The sequence below is a fragment of the Sander lucioperca genome, chromosome 19, assembly GCF_008315115.2.
Source record: "Sander lucioperca isolate FBNREF2018 chromosome 19, SLUC_FBN_1.2, whole genome shotgun sequence".
Lineage (NCBI taxonomy): Eukaryota > Metazoa > Chordata > Actinopteri > Perciformes > Percidae > Sander > Sander lucioperca.
Window position 1 is genome coordinate 29,723,300 of NC_050191.1, and position 24,464 is coordinate 29,747,763.

Genomic DNA, 24,464 nt, shown 5'->3' on the forward strand with positions numbered 1-24,464 from the left:
TTTAAAGCATAATCAAATCTTCACCATGGCCGCAGCGGTGGGACATTCCACTGAGCCTGGATAATTTCATTTGATTTGAAATGAGCAGATTGTTTGGCGCGCACGGCGGTGTGAATAGATGAGAGGCTGGTTGTCATTGGAATTATGTCGGATGCTGCCGCGGGCGGATGTTTCAAGCCTCGACTAACTGACGGAACAAAAAAAACCCACTGAGACGTTTTCTTGCTCAGGAGAAGTAGCATGACGAAGAAGAGAAAGTAGGAATATAACAGTTTTTTGTGTGTTTGGCAAAGTGCTGCAAAAAATAGTTTTGTGGTTTCGGATTTAATTTCAGAAAAACTATCAAAATGGATGGCTGCATTTCTTCTGGAATCACAAAGAAAATGTCCTCAGATGATAGAGGAACATGTGTAGTAAACAATTGCACTGCATTTTTTCATAATAAAAGACCCAAACAAGACTTTGAGTAAGGTTGTGGAGAAAGTAAAAACTGGCACCAGTGAACCACCACTACTGATTTTGAAGAGTTCTTGAATCTTGAGTGGTTGAAAAATTGAAGGCTCTCATTATTTAATCACTCTCATGATGATGAGCTATTTCTGCCTGAGACTTAACAATAGGGAGTCCTTAACATGTCTTCTTCTTTTAATACTTCCGCCTGTGCTCTTCTCACTGGGATAAAGTGGGTTGGGCCTTTTTTTGGCCATTTTCAGGTTTTCTTAAATCAGAATTGATTAACATGAATCTGATGACGGCTGTTAGATTTGCGTGTGTTGTCTAAAGAGACATTTTGAAATAGCCTGGTTTCCAGACATCTGACTCGCTGCCTAAAGCCTACCAGACAGTAGAAGACTTTGAAAAGACTAAAGGCTGACACCAGCTCACATCTAACGTTAAAGACTGTCATCATATGTAAAGACTGGGGATCTTGCAGGGTCACACATTGCAAGACTACAACTAGATTTGTTTTGAACAATTTAACCAAGCTAGCTAGCTACCGCTAGCATTAGCTGGTAACTTTAAGGGAAAGTTTGCAGATTTTCTGTTCTGCCGTACATGCAGATGAATGTCTCCAGTACACGGAGGTCTGCCTTTATCCGCCGGGAAAACTCCCGTTGGATGACTTTAGCGTTTAGCTTAACCAAGCAACCATAAACAACACTGGCTCTAGCTGTTTGCTGCTTCCTGTTTGGTGCTGGAGGGAGAGCACCCATTGGTTGTTGACAATGTTCACATGATTTAACTTCACTACCAAGACTTCAAACTTAGGATAATATCAAACACGTTTGATTTTGTCTGAACGTCCAGACGGGAGAAAGACTGACTGGGACTGAGTTTTATGACCTTACACCAAACGATGGAGATGACGGGAGACCCCCCCGAATCTAGCAAGACTCTCAGGGGTTCATTACGATATTGGAAATTAGTCTGAGACAGTGGAAACACTTGAAAAGTCATTTGGTGTAAGGTCGGCATAAGTCAATTAGATCTAATGTTGTGTTCATAACTATGTTTCCCATCACTGTGCCAGATTAGCCTCAGTAGCCATGTTTCCATCACTTGTCAATCAAATTATCTGAAGTTTCGCTAAAAATTCATGTGAATAAAGCCGGTGAAAGTGTGTTTCCATCCAACGGTTTTAAAGCAAATAAAAAACCTTTGTGTAATGACGTCACATGCTAGCCTGGTCCTACCAGACTCTGGTCCATTTCATTGGTCCAGAGAGTTTGGCCACTCTCCATTGACAAGTGTTAACTTCCTTGAAGGCGGGTACTCTGTTGAAGTTTAAAACTATTGGATCTGCCCAGAGCCACTCTGGATCTGCCATAACCAATCGCTAACGTTTGGTCGTGACTTCGGCTTAGCATCGCTAGCGTTAGCCTTAGCCAACTCCTTCACCACTAACGGAGCGAGCTGGAAAACCAAACTGTTCCTGAACCCCGTGGGGAGGAGGGCCACAACATCATGGCCACCAACAAAACTCAGCAAAGATTGTTCTTGCTCGGACTTCAACTTCTGGATATTCGGCAGCGTTGCTGTAACAACGGACTGAATGGCCTCGCTCGCATCTCGCACCTCAACGTCATCGTTCTCAGCCACTCCCTCTGTTCGCTGATTGGAACGCCGAATATTTGATCGGAGAAAACCCAAGAATATACCGCAAACCCAGACGGAGTACTGAAGGGAAATGAAAAAAGCAAAATGAAAATTGAGCGGAATTACGTAGGAGGGCGGAGCCAGGCTAGTGCCAGATGGACACAAAAATGGCGACAAGCTTGGATGAGACGGACGCAGCTGTACAAGGTGTTGTTAGTCGACAACTAGCACTAACAACTAACTTGACAAATGTTAACTGCTACCACAACTTACCCGCCGCATGAAAACCATGTAGACGACATAGACATGACACTCACTGCCGAATGGTTCGGGCAAAACAAAATAAACAAAGTGTCAATGTGTCTGATTATTAGGCTAATAAATATGTTGAACAGCCTTTTTTATTATATTCACAAATAAAGTATTTAATTAATCCCTAAGGGAAAAATTAATGTGACAACAGCCGAGTCACACAAACAGATGAGATAAGAAACAAATGCACTCAAAAAGCCAAATTATATACAACTGAATAGATAAAATAAAATGAAATATAATAAAAACTGAGAGAAGAAAGTGAAGATAGGACTATAACGTTAACTCTTATATGTCTTAGCCGTTTGTAGAGAATCAGCCAAGGACACGATAAAAGTACAAAAACAGACGGGACAGCAGTCAGTGTTTTGGCACTTTGATGTGGAATTATAAGTGTTGGGTCATATTGTACTAATGTAATTTGGGTTTGTAAAGATCAAACATCTCGCATGTTTTGTGCCTGAGTTGTTGAATATAAATGACCTAATTTCTTTTTCTTGGATTTAACGTGACTTGTTGCTCTATAAAACCAGATCCTCGCAGTCCTGATGAAGCAGAATAACATCTTTTGATTGTTCTACTTTGTATTAGTAGGGGCTTTAACTTGTGATCGTTGCTTGTTGTTCAGATGACTGTTGCTCAGACACTTCACTTGAAGGTATCTACATAAGAGTGACATGACACTGTCATGAACACATGAACCCTAACCCTAATTCTAACCCTAACAGTGGTGTAGTCTATGTGGTACGCAGGTATATGCAGAATACCCACTAAGAAAGTTCCAGGATTTCCATATACCCACTTAAAAATGCCCAATGACACGCAACAACATACTTTCCATTATATTTTTGATATATTTTGAATAGTCATATGTGTATTTCCTCTTCAAATAGGCTAAATAAAGGTATTTCCACCGTAAATTGGTGCATAAATGGAAGAATGGAGGAAATGAAGTCGTTGATGCTCAGAACTTCCCAGACCCCCCACTATGATATGCCCCCCCAAAAAAGGAAAAAAAAAAAAATATATATATATATATATATATATACAGTACAGTATACCCACTACAATACATTAGACTTCACCACTGAACCCTAACCCTAACTTGTCATGACAAAAACCGAATGACACTTAATGACAGAAGCGTTATGTCATAAACGTTTGACTTGTTTATAATGTTTATGACATGTTCATGACAGTGTCATGTCACTCTTATGTAGATACCTTCGAGTAAAGTGTAAACGAAGTTTTCAGATGCTTTGGTTGAGTAGTTTTGTGTAGAATCTGAAGGGACACATCGACTGGCGTGGTTTCCTCGCCCTGTTGGTGTTGTTCCTCCTGTGATGCTTTTTTCTTCCAGCTCTTATCTGTTGATTTCTTCTCCCCGGTGCAGCGAGACGCAGGACACTGACGGGTAAATACAGACACATTCCCTGTAGTATCCCCCCCCCCCCCCTCCCCCTCGTGTGTTCATGCAGGTTCCTGCCAATACGTAGCCCAGCTTTTATTTGGATCCAATTAGTTTGTCAGTGTTTGGCAAGTTACTTCCTAAATGTTATACATTATAGATAACTTGTTACTGTCATTTGAGAGTAAATAGTTCTATTACAAAATTTCTTTTTCTGAATTGTAATGCTTTACACTACTTTAGAGTTATTTTGTTTTTGTTTTTTAGATTTTTTTAGGGGGCATTTCTGCCTTTTAATCACTGGGGCAGCTTAGATACGAAGAGGGGGGTGAGACATGCAGGAAATTGCCACAGGTCGGGTGCCTTTGTGTTGAGGAATAAACCTCTACATTTGGGACGCAAGAGCTCTACCAACAGAGCTAACCGGGCGCCCCTTTTGCATCAATATTGAGTTAAATTCACCAAAATAACTTACATTGTAGCTTGTTTCGCCGCTGTCGACTGTAGCGATGTCGCTTAATACTGGACCAATGTCAAAGATTGTTGTCCCTGGGCGCCCGGGTTCGACTCCGACCTGCGGCCCTTTGCTGCATGTCATTCCCCCTCCCTCTCCCCTTTCATGTCTTCAGCTGTCCTGTCAATAAAGGCCTAAAAATGCCCCAAAAAATAATAATAAAATAAAAAAAAAAGATTGTTGTTCCCATCAGTCACTTGGACACAAAAACAGAGGAACATATGGTCCAGGTTGAAAAAAACAGCAGTTACTCTTTAATATTGGGTTAAAATTAGAGATGGTCCGATACCATTTTTTGCTTCCCGATACCGATTCTGATACCTGAACTTGCGTATTGGCCGATACCGAGTACCGATCTGATACCAGTATGTCATATATTTTATTATGTTTTAACAAGTGTATACTACTATCCCTGTATGGATGTGATATTATTTCTATCTTTGTTGTCGGTCTGGCTCAGGTTAAACTCTTTGTGAAACATGAACTTTCTTTTATTCTCCAGTTTGTCAGTTATAATGGAAAAATAACATAAATAAACTACTTTAATGTAGATTTTCTTTAGGGCTTTATTACGTGGTATTGGATCGGTGCATAAACTCCAGTACTTCCCGATACCGATACCAGCATTTTAGGCAGAATCGGAGCCGATACCACATCTCTAAAATGTGTAAAATGCATTACTGAGATTGTAACGGGTATAATGTTACCACATTTTTATTAGTGATGCGTTATATTACTGCGTTACTGCAAAAAGCAATACATAACTGTAATTATGTTCCCATCACTGGATGCAGAAAGAAAGATTAATTTACCCCAAAACTGTCCATCACATCACATTATCCTGCAAGGACCAAACTACCGCTAAGACTTTTCAGTAACACTTTACTTGAAGGTATATACATAAGAGTGACATGACACTGTCATAACACATGAACCCTAACCCTAACTCTAACCCTAAATGTTTAACCCAGACCTAACCCTAACCCTAACTTGTCATGACAAAAACCGAATGACACTGTCTGACAGAAGCGTTATGTCCTAACCGTTTATGACTTGTTTATAATGTTTATGACACGTTCGTGACAGTGTCATGTCACGCTTATGTAGATACCTTCGAGTAAAGTGTCACCGACTTTTCTTGTTAAAGGTTACCGCAAAGCGTTTAATTTTTTTCTCTTCTCCGAAGCACTCTGCCTTTCCTCATTATCAGAGCAGACAGGTGAGCAGTGGAACAGGAGGACTTGTGGATGCAGTAATTGTCAAGCTGCTCCCCTCGTTAATTAGCCTCCCCCCCGTGGTGTCTGATGCTGTCACGGCCAACAACACGGAGGGGAGGCCTCAGCGGGAGCTCGTCCTCTAATCTGATGAAGGAGTCTCAGAGTCCTCCTGCTTTTGTCTGCCACACTCCGCAAAACAAATGAACCACGTTAAGTGGAAACTCGTGTGACTATTCACTTTATTTCAATTAAAAAGAAGAAGAAAGAAATGTGGAATATGTTTCTGTTGACAACATATTTCGACTCTAGTGTTTTTTTTTGCACATAGAAAACAATAGTTTTTTCTTTTTGTACAGCATAGTCAACTTATTCTGTTTTTGTCCAATCTGTTTTTTACTGCAGTGCAAAACTAATAAATGCATATGTTTGGTTCATAGTCAGTGAGACAGGATTAAATGTGTACAGACGTTGAGAAAAACAGTACTTGTGATTTGAAGCTACACTAATCAATACTACTGTATTGTCAATCAAATGATGATTTCAAAGAGATGATCCCCTGACTCTGCAGTTCCCCTCAGCGTTTTCATCTTTTAGCTCCTTCTTTTGATTTGAAGGCTCAAAGGCCTTCACTCTCAAAATGGTCTTTTGTACATCAATTAGTCATCGAGTGTCGCCTTGAATTTGTGAAGAAAACGTCCTTAGAACTGCAGAGTTTGTCCACACTACATAGTAGTTATTTGAGTCATTGTTAATATAAAAAGCCAGGTTGTTGGTGTGATCCGAGAAAATGAGGTATTGAAACCAGACAAAGAGAAAGGAGAGCAAAAGTGAAAACAAGCCAAAAAGTGTGGCTCTGTACGTCAGATAAATGAAACAAGATCTTTGAAACCGAGGTGTACACATACAAAGACAAAAGAGAAAGAATAAAGGGGTTTTGCTTGTGTTCAGGAAGTGGGGTCTCCCCAGGAGAATAGTTCAAGGCACATTTCTTTCTTTCTCTGCTTGAAAAGCTAAAAAAGCCTTTAGTGTTTGGGCTGCACCCACAAGAGCCGCCGCCTGCCTTCATCAGAGCAAAATAAGAACAAAGAAAACATGCTTAAAATAGATTCTGGCCGACAACATGATTTGCCAACAGGTGAAGCATATTCGACAGCAGAAAGTAGGTTTAGACACATATTACCTGTAGGGCTGCAACCCACGATTATTTTCATAGTCGATTAATCTGTCGATTATTTTCTCAATTAATCGATTAGTTGTTTGATCTATAAAAATGTCAAAACATGGTGAAAAATGTGGATCAGTGTTTCCCAAAGCCTAAGAGGATGTCCTCAAACGTCTTGTTTTGTCCAAAACTCAAAAGATATTCAGTTTACTGTCACAGATGAGAGAAGAAACTAGAAGATATTCACATTTAACAAGCTGGAATCAGAGAAATCTTATTTTTTTTAATAAAAAAATGACTCAAACGATTAATCGATTATCAAAATAGTTGGCGATTAATTTAATAGTTGACAACTAATCGATTCATCGATTCATCGTTATATATATATAAGGCAATAACACACAGGAGCAAACATCCAAGCAGTGGTATAGAAGAGAGCTTGTGACCAGGAGGTCGTCGGTTCAATGCCCAGACCAACAGGATAAAATCTGGGTGGGGAAAGTGAAAGAGCAGCACTTCCCTCACTACCACCACTGAGTGGTGAGCAAGGCCCTTAACCCCAACCGCTCCAGTGGAGCTGCTCAGTGGCCAGCAGATCAGACTGTGGTTGTACTGGGCAGCTTCCAGGTATGAATGTGAAACTGTGTGAATGTGATCAGGGCGTTCCTGCAAAAGAGAGGCTGCCTCTCAGTGAACCTTCCTGAATAAATAAAGGTAAAAAAAAAAAAGATCAGGAAATGTTCCACGAAGAAAGCCTTACATGGATCAGAAGTCAGTGAAATTCAGGACAGCAGCCACCTGCAGAGCGGACACAAGGTGTGTGTTGACAGATATGGGACACAATCAGGTCCAGTCCAGACAAAGAGCTGTCTGGGTCTGGAACAAAGTGAAGGAGTGGATGTTTTTAGATGCAGAACCACCACTGCTGCAACCTAATGAAGAAGTGCATATTTATGGCAGTCATCAGTTCTCGCAAAAGCAAAAATATCACATTATCACATTTCTAACAACAGTCTCATCTCAGCGAATCAGCTTATTTTTTTCTTGATGATGGTAGCTGTGCAGAATGTTGATGAAGCTTTGATGCAGTCTCTCTCTTTTCCTATACAGCTACAGATATTCATGCCTGGCATTCTGAATGTGCCTCTCTTTACTGCAGCTCCAAACGACTTTTGATTACCTTTGTTGGTCTCCTGCTGTGTTTGACTGAAGTCCTCTCTCTGCAGCTCATGCTGAGAATCAGCATCTCTTCAATCCAAAGTTACCATTAACCCTCTGATGTCTAAGTGCATTTTCTCAATTTTGCTGTACATATCTTTTACGGGTACTCGCATACAACCTGATACCCATGTGTTTCAAATCAAAATGTTCAGAAGAAACTCAGCTTTCTGTTCACAGAGCAATGTGTAAAGATACAAGATGTACGCTTTTTGAAATTCTTTAAATCTCTTGTGAAAACATACCTTTACTCAAGTGGATAAGTTGTTTTGTTGCTGGAAATGAGAATCTTTGGATCTTCGGTTTAGCAAAACGGACAACGGACATGCGTGTCCACCAATTTTACACAGAGAGACAGATGACGAGTGTCGCAAGCTATCTTCCCTGTCTCCTAATTCGCTGTGTGAGTGACGTGTAATCTCGGGATAAAAAGAACGTGAAAGCAGAGATTCAACCGATTCTGGCTTTATCTAAACCACATGTCTGCGCTGTATTATCTCTGAAATAGTAATGGAGACATTGAAAAAACATTTCATCGATCTCAAATGGTTAACATTTTCAGGACTTGTGTCACTGACAAAATCACGATAACATTAGTCCTGTGGCTGCTGAGGGTTGATTATAGATTACTTGATCAATACCGTACTGGGCCAACTCTGAATCACAGAGATAATATCTTCCTTTTCAGGCCCGGAGGAATCTCGGTGCACTACTCTCTCGTCTTTGAGATTAATTCACCTGTAATAAACTCAGAGAATTCAGAGACGCCAAGCGGCACCCCGGAGACTTCAGTCAGCTCCGGCCTCAGGGAAATGGTCGCCAAGGCTCTACGTGAGGAGGCCTCGCTGCCGATTGATCTGGACTCGCTCAACTTCGAACCAGGTACAGTGATGACATCTCTTAACAGATGTTATTGTCAGTTTTTATGTCGTAGTTTTCTTTTTTGTACTTAAAAATAAAGACTACATGCAAAACTCTGAAAATGAAATGGGTTTGCCGCGTATTAGAACGATCTGAAATTTGTATATCTCAATTATAAAAATGCATTGTTCTGCTTTCTTTTTCACAGAAGCAGTCCTCCTGCCAGCACTGACAGCTACCTCTACAGTAGAAGTAGTGAACGTGGTAAGAGGTTGTGTAATTGCAACTGGAACTGGAAATTAGTATTCAAATTTAAATAGGTTCAATTTGCATTTGTGGACTCTTTATCGTCTGCTGCATGATAAGAGCTCATACTCGGGGTGGAGGATGTGCGACAGATCGGGTAAAACTCTTGTGCTTGTCTGAGTACAGACTGCTCACAGATTGGCTAAAGGGAGAGGATTCCAGTCCATCACCTTCATGTCAGACTGAACCAGACAATCCTTCTTAAGAATGTATTGTTAAAAATGGGCTCCTCTAGAAATTATGAAGAAACTAAGAGTCCTATGTAATAACATGTTACTGACACTTAGCCTGAATAACATGTATTCACCGAATATACTCCGGTGAATACTCTAATGCTATGTTTGACAAATGACAACCTTTTTCATTGCATTAATAATGTCATGTACCCATGCCTCCACAGTCCAGTGAGCCCGATTCACACAACGAGTTTGAAGTTTCCATTGATGAGCCAGAAGTTGATAAACCACGGCTGGATGTTCCCCTCATGCCCATGGCGAAGGAAAACGCCCTCATCACCCTGCTGGATCCCACGGCTGTCGCGGACGATGAGATGACGGCAGTGGGTGAGCCCAAGCCATTAAGTGAAGACGAGGAGGAAGAAGTTCTGATCATTACACATGAGATTGAAACCATTCATCACGACGAAACTGGGGAACTCGTGAGAGACTACATCCCGACCCCTCCTGTGGTTCTGGAGCTGGAGACCGACGCTCCCTACGTCAGTCTGTCTCCTAACCTGATATCAGAGGAAGACCTGACTCCCATTGATGATGACAGTAAGAATCCCAGTTTGGATACTGTCACCCCCACCACACAGATATTATTAACTACAGCTCCCGCTCAAGAGGAAGTTTCCAATGCGGGACTCCCAATCACGACACTTTCAGGCATCACGGGCCAGCCGCCCACTGAGCCGATAGTAAAGCTTCTAGAAGACGAAGAAGGTAATGCTCTTCCGGATGAGGGAGGCCCTGAACCTTATGACCCCGGCGAGGCTTCGGAAACAGAGCATGTTTCCGAGTTGGAAACTGAATTGTTAGAACCAGAGGGAGAGTCAGTGGTGGAACCTGAACAAATTGAACCAGAGGAAGGGAATTTAGAGGTGTCAGAATCTGAGATAGAAGTAGCTGAAGAGGAAGAAGTAGCTGAAGTTCCAGGGCCAGAGGAAGAAGTAGTCGAAGTTTCAGAGCCAGAAGAAGAAGTAGTCGAAGTTTCAGAGCCAGAGGAAGAAGTAGTCAAAGTTTCGGAGCCAGAGGAAGAAGTAGTCGAAGTTTCAGAGCCAGAGGAAGAAGTAGTCAAAGTTTCGGAGCCAGAAGAAGAAGTAGTCGAAGTTTCGGAGCCAGAGGAAGAAGTAGTCAAAGTTTTGGAGCCAGAAGAAGAAGTAGTCAAAGTTTCAGAGCTAGAGGAAGAAGTAGTCGAAGTTTCGGAGCCAGAGGAAGAAGTAGTTGAAGTTTCGGAGCCAGAGGAAGAAGTAGTCGAAGTTTCGGAGCCAGAGGAAGAAGTAGTCGAAGTTTCGGAGCCAGAGGAAGAAGTAGTCGAAGTTTCGGAGCCAGAGGAAGAAGTAGCCGAAGTTTCGGAGCCAGAGGAAGAAGTAGTCGAAGTTTCGGAGCCAGAGGAAGAAGTAGTCGAAGTTTCTGAGCCAGAGGAAGAAGTAGTCGAAGTTTCGGAGTCAGAGGAAGAAGTAGTCGAAGTTTCGGAGCCAGAGGAAGAAGTAGTCGAAGTTTCGGAGCCAGAGGAAGAAGTAGTCGAAGTTTCGGAGCCAGAAGAAGAAGTAGTCGAAGTTTCGGAGCCAGAGGAAGAAGTAGTCGAAGTTTCGGAGCCAGAGGAAGAAGTAGTCGAAGTTTCGGAGCCAGGGGAAGAAGTAGTCGAAGTTTCAGAGCCAGGGGAAGAAGTAGTCGAAGTTTTGGAGCCAGAGGAAGAAGTAGCTGAAGTTTCAGAGCCAGAGGAAGAAGTAGCTGAAGTTTTGGAGCCAGAGGAAGAAGTAGTCGAAGTTTCAGAGCCAGAGAAAGAGTTGGTGGTAGAAAATCAAGACGAGGCAGCAGCTCCAGAAGCAGAGGAAGAGTCTGAACTTGGTGGGGATGCAGATGAGGTTTCAGAACAAGAAGAAGAGGTGGTTGAGCCAGCCGGATCAGAAGAAACAATACCTGAAGTTTCCGAGGAAACGGTATCGGAAGTTTCTGAACAGGCAGGAGAGGTAGCTGAGGAGGAAGTTGTGGAGATTTCTGAAGTAGAAACAGAAGTTGTTGAAGCTCCAGCGCCAGGTGAAGGTGTGGTTGAAGTGTTGGAACCAGCATCTGAACCAGAACAGGAAGGGCATGGAACTGAAGTGACAGAAACAGGACGTGAGGTAGTTGAGACTGCAGAATCAGAGGAGGAGCCAGAAAATGCCTCAGAACCAAGTGAAGAACTGGTAGAGGATGGAGAGATATCTCCAGAACCAGAACCAGGGGAAGAGTCAGAAGAAGTAGCCGATGTACTACAACCAGATGAGGTTCCAGTACCGCAGGAAGAGCCTGAGGACATTTCAGAACCACAACTTCCACCAGAGGCTGGAGAAGAGGCAGCTGATGTTTTTAAGGAAGAACAAGAGGAGGTTGTTGAGAATCCAAAGGATGAAACAGAACCAGGGGAAGGCACAGATCTTGTTTTACCACCGGCAGAAGAGTTACCCGGGGTTTCAGAAATAGAAGAGGAAGGAGTGGGAGGAGTTGATGTCCCAGAACCAAATTCAGAGGAGGGCATAGTTGAGATGTCAGGACCAGAACCAGAGGGAGAAGTTACTGAGCCGCCATCTGAATCAATGAAAATCCTTCACCCGTTGGACAGCGTGGACGATCTTCACTTTGGAGGGGATACTGTTCAGGTTATTGAAGATAACGAGTTCCTTCCACCAGTTGGACCGAACTATCCCCAGCCACATGAGGAAGATAACTTACCCATCTTACCGATAGACATCCAGCCTTCTGAAGAAGATGAAGGTGAACCTGACCATGACTATCCCGTCATTGATGACTTTTACACGGAGGAGGACGTTGACGGCGTGGACACACAAGTGGAGAGTGACACTGGTGCCACCACACTGACCGAAACATCAGAGAGCGATCTACAGTTTGAAACAACCTCTGATATCGCCGGTGAGGAACATGAAATATGTGATTTAAAGGCAGTGCATTGACCAATCCCTCCAGAAAAACGTGATTATGCAATCGCATAATTCAGTGCATAATCAGCCAAAGTCCGCATATTTATGCGGGGGGGCCGCATTTTTTCAAATACGCTGCACTTTCGCCGCATAAATTAACGATTTCCACGCAAAATATGCAGGGCTTACATGATTTCATAATCTCCGCATTTTCGTTGCAAAAAAGTCACACATATCTTAGCAGAAAGTTGAAAATGTTGCGTTTACTTCACACAAGAGCAGCCATTTTCCTCTGTTGCCATGGGAACGTTATAAAGTGACGTAATTACGCGACGTGAACATCATCGAAAAGCTGCAAACCCCATGTTGAAGCCATGATGAAACCGCAGTTTTTGGAAGTTCCCGCAATTTCATCGCATAAAATTGCATAAATATCCCGCATATTCCATCACATTTTTTAAGAAAACGTGCCGCATAATCAAGGATTTTTGCCCGCTACAATCACAAAAAAACTCAGCATTTTTCTGGAAGGACTGATTGACATTTAAGCAGATAAATAAAGATCCTGTGACATTAATATTCTATTTTTAGGGCTGTACACCTTCTGATCTTCCTTGTTTTTTTATTTGAAATGCAGCAAACACAAGCCGTTTGAGTCCGTATTAGCTGTCCAGTACTATTGTGATACATGCTGTACAAATGTTTGAGATTATTTTCTGATTATCTCAAATACTAAGGAATAAAATGGAAAAATTAGGGATTCAAGCTAGAAATTCAGCATGAACCAGTTTGAATTTATTATGTATAATTCACTCAGCAGGCAGATTCTTTGTAATTTGTGGAAATCCTTTTGTGAGCGCTCATGCATTAATTTACCTTTTTTTGCCTGACATTTCAAAGAGTCGACAGCTGCAGACAACCACGACACATCAGAGGGCGCCGAAGTCACAGAAGATGTGCCGGAGGAGACGCAACAAAGTGATTCATCCCCAGAAAGAGACATCAGTGCACCTGAGTCTTCAGAGGACGATGGCGCGGCGCCAGAGGCAGAGTCAGAGCCAGCTGTCGTCATTATCGATGAAGACCTGGAAGACGCAGTACCAAAAGGAAGCGAAGGCCAGACAATCCCAGCGCCAGCTGCCGAAGACGTCGTAGATGAGGCTGTGAAGGACCTTGCGGTGGAGCTGGACCAAACGGACGTAGCAGCCACAGAGTCAAATGAGCTGCCGGACGAGGGGAGCGGATTCCTACCCGTGGGGGAGGAAGGCATCGCTGTCGGCGTCACAGCCCCGCCTCCAGTCAGATACCTGACCACGCCCTCCATGACCACGGCCGGCCACGGCAGGGAGCTGGTGGTGTTCTTCAGCCTGCGCGTCACCAACATGGACTTCTCCGAGGACCTCTTCAACAAAACGTCTCCAGAGTACAGATCGCTGGAGAACACCTTGTTAGACGTGGTGAGTAGGAAAACAAAAACCGGGAATACGTCAGTGGTTTCCTAAGAACCGGGACAAAACGTCTCGGGCACTTAAAGAGATCCGATAATCTCACTTTAAATGTTATCAGTGTTTTAAACAAAGAGCAGCGTAAGCACAAGAACATAGAATTTTGAATATCTCAAATAGAGCTGCAAAGATTCATCGATTCGTTGTCAACTATTTAATTAATTGCCAACTACTTTGATAATCAATTAATCGGCCTGAGTCATTTTCCAGCTACCAACTTCTATGATGTCAGCTTGATAAATGTGAATATCTTCTAGTTTCTTCTCTCCTCTGTGACAGTAAACTGAATATCTTTGAGTTGTGGACAAAACATGACATTTGAGGACGTCATCTTGGGCTTTTTGGGAAACACTGATCCACATTTTTCAACATTTTCTGACATTTTAGAGACCAAACTAGAAATCCATTCATTCAGAAAATAATCATTGCGGCCCTAATCTCAAATATATCCGACTTTATATGCGACCCACAAAAACCTTATCCTCAACCTAGTTCTTATCGTTTCAGTTGAAAAAAAAAAAAAAAGGGTTAAATGTCCTGAAATCCTTTTTGAAATAATTACTTTTCTAACCTCGGTTTAGAATCGAGACATTTAAAAAAAGTAACTTCCAAGCAAAGCTTCTGACAATTAAGAAGGCAACTGAAAAACCTCGTTTGGTGTTTGGCTTCCCTGTGAATTTCATTATGACTTGACAGGTAAAACAGAAACTCAAAGTAAATTAATGAACACGAGCAGCTGCTCAGTTCATTTGCAGCTTTGTTATTCCTTCCGAAAAAATTCTCCAGAAGCCCTCAGAGTCACACCTGCGGCCTGTCGTGCCGTGAATGGATACGTGTTGATGTTTTGGATGAATAGAGGCAGGTACAATACAGCCCTCATTTTACTACGAACAATGACTCGGCTAAATTCATCAGGGAGGGAGAATATGCCGTGGGGATATAGTCATAAACATAAAAGACATGACACAGCTGCGATTTGTCCTTGTTCTTCGTGAGAGAAATACTAACATACTGTAGGGTGGTTTAAAACAGGCCACCAAAATCAGTTTAACCTTTAGTAAATGTGTAGTCTAAAGACAGTAAAAGCTGTGTTTTAGTTACAGTTGATACTCACTAACTTTCTACATCCTTCGGTCAAAGTTGTAGATCAAGTAACGTCTCCAGAAAGAACTTTTACCCGCATAAATACCCTGTGGGATGCTCATATAAACACTCCTTTTTACTTACTTTTTTTACACTTTTTCACCGCTGTCTCCACGCCGGAGACAACGGTGGCCGGAGACATTATGTTTTCGGGTTGTTTGTCCATCTGTCCGTCCCTTTCTTGTGAACGCAATATCCCAGGACCCCCTGAAGGCAATCTCTTCACATTTGGCACAAAGGTCCACTTGATTTTAAGGATGAACTGATTACATTTTGGTGGTCAAAGGGTCACTGTGGCTTCACAAAATGCGTTTTTGGGCCATAACTCAAGAATTCCTATGCTAATTATGACAACATTTCACACAAATGTGACATTGGTCCAGTATTAAGCGAGGTCGCTGCAGTCGGCAGCGTCGAAACAAGCTACAATGTAAGTTAATAGGGCAATTGTGCCGCTTGTATTTAAGTTCATAAAAGTGCTCGTTTTGCCGCTGACAGACTCAGATTAATATTCTAAGTGTCTGACAACATTATGGGAAGGATTTCTAAGGAGGTCAACCTTTCTGTTAAAGAGTAAGATCCTTTTATTAAACGTAAAAACATCCGCGAAATTGCGTTTGCTAAACCCACCAGACTCCATGTAAATAAACAGTCATTTTAGCATCGTAAAATACACTTCATTCAAAGTCGACAGAAACTAAATAAAACTACGAAAAGCCATTTTGGGTCGTGTTTCCACTTTTCCAACCATCACAATTCTAGTTTTGGTTGAAATAAACACATACTTTAATGATTTACATGTGAAAATATGTTGGCGCTATACACGCTAAAGGTATTGGTTTTTTTAAATGGAGTCTGGTGGGTGCTAGCGACCTCAGAGCTGTTTCTGGTTAAACAGAAAGGTCTCAAAGAAGTTTTAAAGGTCTATCTCTGAAGGGATCCTTCCCATAATGTTGTCAGACACTTAGAATATTAATTTGACCCTGTCAGCGGCAAAACGAGCATTTTTGTGAACGTAAATACAAGCTGGACAATTGTCCAATTAACTTACATTTTAGCTGCTGCCGACTGCAGCGATCTCGCTTAATACTGGACTAATGTCAAAGGTTGTTGCTCTCATCAGTCACTTAGACACAAAAACATAGGACCATAGGGTCCAGGTTGAAAAAAACACTATTTACAGGTGGTGGAGGCATACAACCGTGAGGCGGTAATTCTAGTTATTAGTGCCTCGTGTGAATGCATCTCTGATTCCCTAAACAAATGTAAATCCCTTCAATTAGCAGCCAGGCAGAATTTTAATTTAGATGCCCTTTCGGCTGCCTGCACTCAGCTGGTTTGAAGAGTTTTTCTTTAAAAAAAATTTTGATTAACCTTTGTTCTAGCGCCATCATCATTGTGCAGAACTTTGGTTTATGACCAAATTGACTAATGACATACACCAGCCTCAGCTGTACTTTGTGTCTCATGCTAATCAGTCGATTTAAGCATGCTAACTCACTAAATTGAGATGGTGAACATGCTAAACATATCTGCAAAACATCAGCATGTTAGCATCATCAATGACTACCTTTACATGCACATAATAATCCGTTTTTTGCACATATCGTGAAAAAGACAATATTCTGACTAAGCTGTTTACATGGCTAATGAAAGTGAATACTCCACTTATATTCCTGTTTACATGCAGCCGTGCAAAATAGGATTTTTTGAAAGTTTTCCAACGGTGATGGACTTGTTGGAATTGAACGCAGCGTCCCTCTTTCATTCCTTCAACCAGCTTCTTGAAAATGGCCGCTGTTGCGATGTGTGCTCATATCCAAAAACCTGTTCATATCCAAGTCTTTGATAAAGTTTAAAAGTAGTAGTGTTTCTCCTTCTTTTCCTTTTGCCATGCATCTCTATAGTACAGGCATTATGCAACATGACCCCACACAAATTGCAACAGAAACTCTATTATCTGATCGAGTTTCATAAAAGTCTCCTCTGAAGAGATCCTAGCGGTGAAAATTATTGAAAAATACTGAAATCGGTGATGCCACTTTCCCCTTGCAGGCCATGTTCAGAGGAGACACTGCAGGTGAATAGGGAAAATATTCCAACTAACAGATATCAACATGGAACTTCCCCAGTTGATTACTTACAATAAGACTAGGGCTGTCAAACGATTAATTTTTTTAATCGCGATTAATCGCTGACGTTCTATAGTTAATCGCGATTAATCGCATATTTTATCACATGATTAAAATTCTATTATTTTGCATTTCAGAACAGTTTTAAAGTACGAAAATGTATGCACACCAAAACGTAGGATATCCTACGAAATTAGGAGACCGCCGGCTGGTCACGTGACGCCGAGCACCAGTTGCTAGTTGTTTAAGCCGCTACAGAGCTTTGTGACGCGGCTACAGACCTCTGTTGTATCAGCGGTAGTTGGTGGTTCAGTTACCCGAAAATAGGTGACTGGGCCGGGTACAAAGCACCGCGAGCTGCCGGTCGTTTCGGTGGACATTACAGTTAAATTTAGTCCACAAAATATGAGCGTTTAGCCGCGACGAAAGTCAAGATTAGACACCAAAACAACTAGTTAAGATTAGGAAAAAGATCGTGGTTTGGATTAAAACACTCCCCAGGAACACGCATTTCCTGGGTGAAAGACTTTAGTTTTTTTTATGTCCTTCTTTTCGGCCGGATTTCCAGACTAACGCTTTCTTTGTGTTGGCGTTCTAACCTCCGGTGGATTTGTGAGGACTATGGTTAACTGCTCCTCAGATCTCTGCAGGGTAAATCCAGACAGCTAGCTAGACTATCTGTCCAATCTGAGTTTTCTGTTGCAGGACTAAAACTACTTTTGAACGTACACACGTTCCACCAAAACAAGTTCTGAGGCTATTTTGCAGAGGCACCGTGGCTCTGTCCGGAGCTTAGCACCGCCCAAGACGATTGTGATTGGTTTAAAGAAATGCCAATAAACCAGAGCACGTTTTTCTCCCATCCAGGAATGCTGTGTGGACTAGCCAGACCTTCCTCTGCAGCGCTGTGGAGGAAGGTCTGGCAAAGCGAGACTAATTCATCAGCAAACCGTTCGCACTGGGACGTTCCCAGTGCTCACTATTAGATGTTACAGGAATCTCCCAGGTGTGGATATTAAAAAGGCCGAGGAAGATCACGCACGGTCAGCATTCCTTCACTCGATTAATAAATAACAAATCTTTACGAGGTCAGTGTTCCTCTGAGCCTCAGCACATGTTTTAAACATGATGAAAGAATCCAACTAAATAAAAATCAATGCGTAGTCGTGTCTCGCTGATTAATCAACACATTTATCCTGCGTTCAGCTGTCGATGGGGAACAAATGGAAAAGCACATGCATGAACCTCAGAGTAGTTAGTACAAATTAAGATGAAGAGCTGTTAGCTGCAAAGCTATAGGAGGAGCCTGTACATTTGTTACTTTATAGAGCTGCAAAGATCAATCAATTAGCTATCAACTTTTGAATTAATCGGCAACTATTTTGATAATTGATTAATTGGTTTGAGTCAAAAATCTCTGTCAGCTTGTTAAATGTGAATATGTTCTAGTTTCTTCTCTCCTCTGTGACAGTAAACTGAATGTCTTTGAGTTGTGGACAAAACAAGACATTTGAGGACGTCATCTTGGGCTTTTTGGGAAACACTGATCCACATTTTTCACCTTTTTAGAGACCAAACAACTCATCCATTCATCTAGAGAATAATCAACAGATTAATCGACAGTGAAAATAATCCTTAGTTGCAGCCCTGAAGTACAGTATTTGTTTTTGAAGCAGGAAATATGTGTGTTTGTTAGCGGTATCTCCGTTTATTGTAACAGCTGTCCAGGGGCTACAGATGAAATCTAGCCTTTAGGCCCAATGCTAATGCAAACCCAGGCAGGAAGCAGAAACAAGTGCTCACTGAAGGGTTCAATGACCAGGATGTGAATCATATGTTATGGTGGGGGTGTCAAACTCACTCTCAGTGAGGGCCACTCTGGAAAATATCCAAATATCTTTGACTGTATTACTGCTTCCTGCCTGGGTTTGCATTAGCCAGCTGTACATTAGGCTAGCTTCACCAGTGAGTCATTTAATAACGTAACATAAGCACATTAGATTTGTTTTCAAACGTTTTTGAACGCAGCCGTGTGTTTGTTTCTTTCTGTGGTAAGTGCCCATTGTGTAAGCCTCATCATTTCCTCCCCCGCCTGTACATCGTGTCCGCATAGAAGGAAAATGGACCTGAGAAATGTTTTCGTATTATTCGCCTTCACTTCATCTCAAGGTTTCGGCGTTATTGTCATTATGTAACCCATGGTTGCACAATGAGATGGCAGTCGTAGCGCTCACCACGCCACACACACACACACACACACACACACACACACACACACAGAGTGTAGTAAACGTAGAAACGAATATTCAGATAGTTAAAAATTATCTTTTTTTAGCGCTCTCCAACTAGGAGAAGCCACACCAATGGTTATCCATGTTTGTCTTCGCCGTTGGCTGCTTTCTCTTTTGGGATTTCAGTACATAATAACGCTCTGAAACGATGTGAAAAAGAGACGCAAAACTACCACAAAGGGACACAAAACGACTACAGAGAGACGTGACCACAGAGACCCAAAATAACCCCCAAAGGAAACAAAATGACAAACAAGAGACACAACACGACTACAAAGAGGTGCAAAATCCCACAAATAAACACTTAATGTATGGGGGGAATTGCTTTTTTTCTTGAAGAAGTACGCCTAAGCCCCCCGCCAGATACGCGCACCTAAGTCTCCCACAAAGCCAATGGCTTGAATGTGACTGACGTTCATTAACGTAAAATAGTTACGCACTAAAGCTGAAGAAGCGTTTTATTTGTTGAGGAGGCAAACTAGCATCCTGCTCTCTCTCTCTCTCTCTCTCTCTCTCTCTCTCTCTCTCTCTCTCTCTCTCTCTCTCTCTCTCTCTCTCTCTCTCTCTCTCTCTCTCTCTCTCTCTGTGTCCTCGGGTCTGCTGCTGTTTACCGCTGACAGCATTGAAATAAATATATTGGCTCAGGACTATAAATTGTTCCAAATCCTTAAGAGACCCACATTGCTGAGTTTCGTTGACTGCATCAATGAAGGTATTTACGCTCGGCCTTATGGGAATCAGAGAAATTAGTGTTTAATTGTGTGCTGTGCAGAGATGCAGCGAGGCTTTTGGAGGGTTTAACTGAATTTTGAAAGCTCGTAATTTGTTGTTGTGGTATCTAGTTTGCAGTGATGACCTTGACAGAAGAAATAAAGTGAAAGAAAAGCAACGATTGAAACAAAGTGAAGCCGCTGTCGGTCGTGAGCAGCGTAACTACATCTCCTCAGTAAACAGCATAATCACATCAGTGGCAGTCGCTGCCAGAGCTGGTTATAATAAGTATTTATCATTTCCAGACACGCACGCACGCACACACACACACAGACAGACAGACAGACAGACAGACAGACACAAACACACACAGATACACACAGACAGACAGACAGACAGACACACACAGACAGACAGACAGACAGACAGACACAAACACACACACACACACACACACACAGAATACAGACACACACACACACACAAACACAGACACACACAAACACAGACACACACACACACACACACACACACACACACACACACACACACACACATACACATACACACGCACACACACACACACACACACACAGAACCCACACACAACCACACACACACACACACACAGACAGACACACACACACAACCACACACACAACCACACACAGACACATACAGACAGACACACACACACAACCACACACACAACCACACACAGACACATACAGACAGACACACACACACACACACACACACACACACACACACACACTGCGTTCATGCTGAAATGACCATAAATATTTGTGAAGTGTAAGAAAAAAAGCAACCATCCTTGATAGATTCCTTTTTATTTAGATGTAACCACGGAAACATGCAGCTGCTTCACAAGGTGTTGAGTTTGTTACATCGGGCTGAATCCTCAATCATTCTTGACATAAACAGGACTTGGGTGCGCATATTTGGGCATATTTCTTTGACATCTGGCTCACGGAGGATTAACTTAACTTAAGCAGCTTTGCCTCTTATAGATGTTTTATGATTTAAAAGCTATTCTGTTGTCTTTACAACTGTAAAATTAACAGAAAAAAACACTTAAAGTGCTCATATTATGCTCATTTTCAGGTTCATAATTGTATTTAGAGGTTATATCAGAATAGGTTTATGTGGTTTCATTGTCAAAAAACACCATATTTTTGTTGTACTGCACATTGCTGCAGCTCCTCTTTTCACCCTGTGTGTTGAGCTCTCTGTTTTAGCTACAGAGTGAGACCTCTCACTGCTGTAACATCTTTGTTAGGAGTCGCACATGCTCAGTAGCTAGGTAAGGACTACTAGCCAGTCAGAAGCAGAGTATGAGGGCGTGTCCTGACAGTACCTAGGTAAGGACTACTAGCCAGTCAGAAGCAGAGTATGAGGGCCCTGACAGTACCTAGGTAAGGACTACTAGCCAGTCAGAAGCAGAGTATGAGGGCGTGCCATGCTAGCAGCTAGGTGAGCATTATAACGTGTGTTACAAAGTGACCACGTTTGTCTCTGAAGTAAAGGCTGGACTACAACAGAGCTGTTTGGAGCAGTTTGTGAACAGTGTTTTCTGTTGGAGATGGTAAGTCCCTTTGGGGGGGACTTTGGGATTTTTCACTTTGTAAACCTATAACATGCACAACAAAGATATATAACACAATAAAGGAAAGGGGAACAAGCCAAAAAGCAGAATATGAGCACTTTAATTCAAGTCATGGAAATACCAGAACTACTTACTACTACAACAAGTTGGAAAACTAATGAATCTGTTGTTTAGAAATACATTTCAGGCATTCACATGAGATTTACTGATGTAATACAGAATCTGATTGTATCTATAAATTTGCGCCATTAAAAAAAAAGATTTATTGACGGCTTGGTAGCAACCTAACGGGAAGCATCAACTTATTTATGACTTCAGCTCGTTTAGACAAAAGAGATGAGGTGGAATTTATGATGAGACAATTTCATCGCCCCCTAAACTGCATTTTCATGTTTTCTTTCTTCCCTTTTTTTCTGTTACTCAATGCAGCAGTTTACTTACTTACTTTACTTTATTCAGGACACAAAAAAACGGTCCATAGCACAATACAAAACATAGCAAAAGACAGACAAATACAAGACAAAACACAGTCAGAGTTCCACAATACACAAAAAGAGCATTCAGAATCAGCATATAGACTAAAACGCCAATGGTTCCACAATCTCGAAGTGAACCTGACCGCACTCATTGCAGGGTTCACTAGTGTTGCAATTATGCTGTTGAATGACTCAGTCTACACATACATCTGTACATGAGATTCCTGAGTACAGCAGGACAGGTGGATACATCAACACTTACGAACATTTGGCTTGCACTGCTCCATCGAGGCATTTTAAGCAGCAGCCTCATGCCATCATTATATGCCACATTGAGTTTTTGCCCACAAATGGGCAGTATGCATTGGAGTGCAAAAAGCTTTAAAAAGTGTGGTCTTCACAGACAATGAACGCATACTAAATTTGCGATTCAGCATATTAGCTTGTGCGTACATCATACAGTACTGTCTGTGAATGTCCCTATCATCAGACAGGTCATCAGTTATATAGTGCCCTAAGTATTTGACCTCATCACACACTTTAAGGACAGTACCAGACAGAGAGAAAGCAGGAAATGACAGTTTATTGTCCTCCCTGCTTCTAGCAATCATAATATTACTCTTCTTAGAATTGTACTTAATGTCAAAGTCTGAGCCATATTGGGAGCAGACCCTTAGTAACTGTTGAAGGCCAGCACTATATGGACAAAGAATCACCAGATCATCTGCGTACATCAGGTGGTTGATAATGGTGTTCCCAACCAGCTTTGATAGATCATCCATATAAATATTAAAAAGAGAAAAGGGAGATAAAATGCTTCCCTGCTTAACTCCATTGCTTACATTGAATGGGGCAGACATAGAGAGTTACCCCATTTCACATACATTGACTGATGAGCATACCAAAAAGCCAAGATTCTCACTAGATATTTGGGAACCCCTCTGTTGTAGAGTGCAGATCGGGCCGCATCTTTCTGTCTGAGCCCGGCCTGCGTCCGACAGCGCAGTAACCGAACCCGACCTGAGCCCGACAGGCATTTATGTCCGAGCCCGACCCGAACCCAACACAGTTAAAATCGTACGTTTCTTTGTGTGGAAAGCCCGCTTTTATTAAGCAACTGTAGGAAGGCATTCGGAAATGTCAACAGATGAGCGCATCAGCACACACGGGTCAACAAGCGCACATTAACACAGGCACGCACCTACATAATAAGCTTTTTTTTTATTTAAAATGTTCAATGCCTTATCGCGCTGTGTGACCGAGCCCGACCCGAACCTGAACATCATTTCTGAATATCTGTCCTCTACTCTGTTGTGCAATTTGTAGAATAGCTTCTCATGATTTACCCGATCAAAAGCTTTAGAGGCATCAATAAAACACATACAAATTGTGGAATTATGCCTGTTATACAAATCTAGGACCTCCTTTAAGGCAAAAATACACATATCTGTGCCATGTTTAGGTTAGTCATTCCAACCTGGCTTGGCTTTGTACAATCTGTGTGTCTTATACAGGGGCCTGCTCGAGACAAGGAGGGACTTCACTAGGGCTGTCCTCGACTAAAGAAATTCTTAGTCGACTAACACTTATATGATTTTGTCGATTAATCGATTAGTTGATGTAATCGACAGAGCTGTGCTCTTTGAGAGGTGGTTAAGACTAGAAAAGCACAATATAAATGTAGTTAATGAACCATCTGTAAAACTGAGTTTCTCTACAATTAATCCTGCAAAAGCACCACTTTAAATCTTGTGTTTACCAGAAATGTGCTCATAAGTTTCTTGGAAATGAGTAATTAAGCATGAATAAGCATAAAAAATGACTCATCAACTAAAGAAATCTTAGTCGACTAAGACCAAAACGACCGATTAGTCGACTAATCGACTAAGAGGTGGCAGCCCTAGACTTCACAATATTCTTATACAGGGAGCACAGCTCGATACCATGTTGAGGGTTCTTACAATTAATATCACAGCATGCAGTGGAATCTTTTGGTAATTCAATGTTACTCAACAAGATGTCAGACTGAATATAGTATTCTTTAAGATCCTCCTCAGTCAGGTTAGACCAATCTATTTTCCCCACACACGTTATCTACAGACACAAGAGTGGGTATATTGCCTAGGAAGGATTGCAAGGAGTCTTTTTAGTTTTTGAAAAACGGTGTAATTTTCTCCTATTGTCTTACTTGTGAGAATGAATTCTACAGCTTCTTATTTATAAAGGGCTTTTCACACGGGGAGCAACACTTGGCCTGCGTAGTCGCATAGATCTGCGGGGTCTCACTGCGCTCCTTATGTGAAGGACAACGTTCCGCGATTAAACGCCAGGCGATCAACGTG

At 41.9% G+C, this 24,464-nt stretch overlaps 2 protein-coding genes across 2 annotated transcripts in view; both read left to right on the forward strand.

The window, feature by feature from the left end:
- The window catches only part of LOC116045413, a 977,204-nt gene that overhangs the window by 153,549 nt on the left and 799,191 nt on the right, over nt 1–24,464 (forward strand). The gene's annotated exons all lie outside the window — the stretch shown is intronic.
- The window catches only part of LOC116045390 (interphotoreceptor matrix proteoglycan 1), a 94,563-nt gene that overhangs the window by 50,333 nt on the left and 19,766 nt on the right, over nt 1–24,464 (forward strand). The window contains exons 10-15 of the mRNA XM_035995067.1: nt 3,803–3,823; nt 8,617–8,810; nt 8,998–9,053; nt 9,496–10,326; nt 10,495–12,229; nt 13,138–13,694. Coding sequence (XP_035850960.1) covers nt 3,803–3,823; nt 8,617–8,810; nt 8,998–9,053; nt 9,496–10,326; nt 10,495–12,229; nt 13,138–13,694 — 3,394 coding nt within the window. The remainder of the gene's footprint in view (nt 1–3,802; nt 3,824–8,616; nt 8,811–8,997; nt 9,054–9,495; nt 10,327–10,494; nt 12,230–13,137; nt 13,695–24,464) is intronic.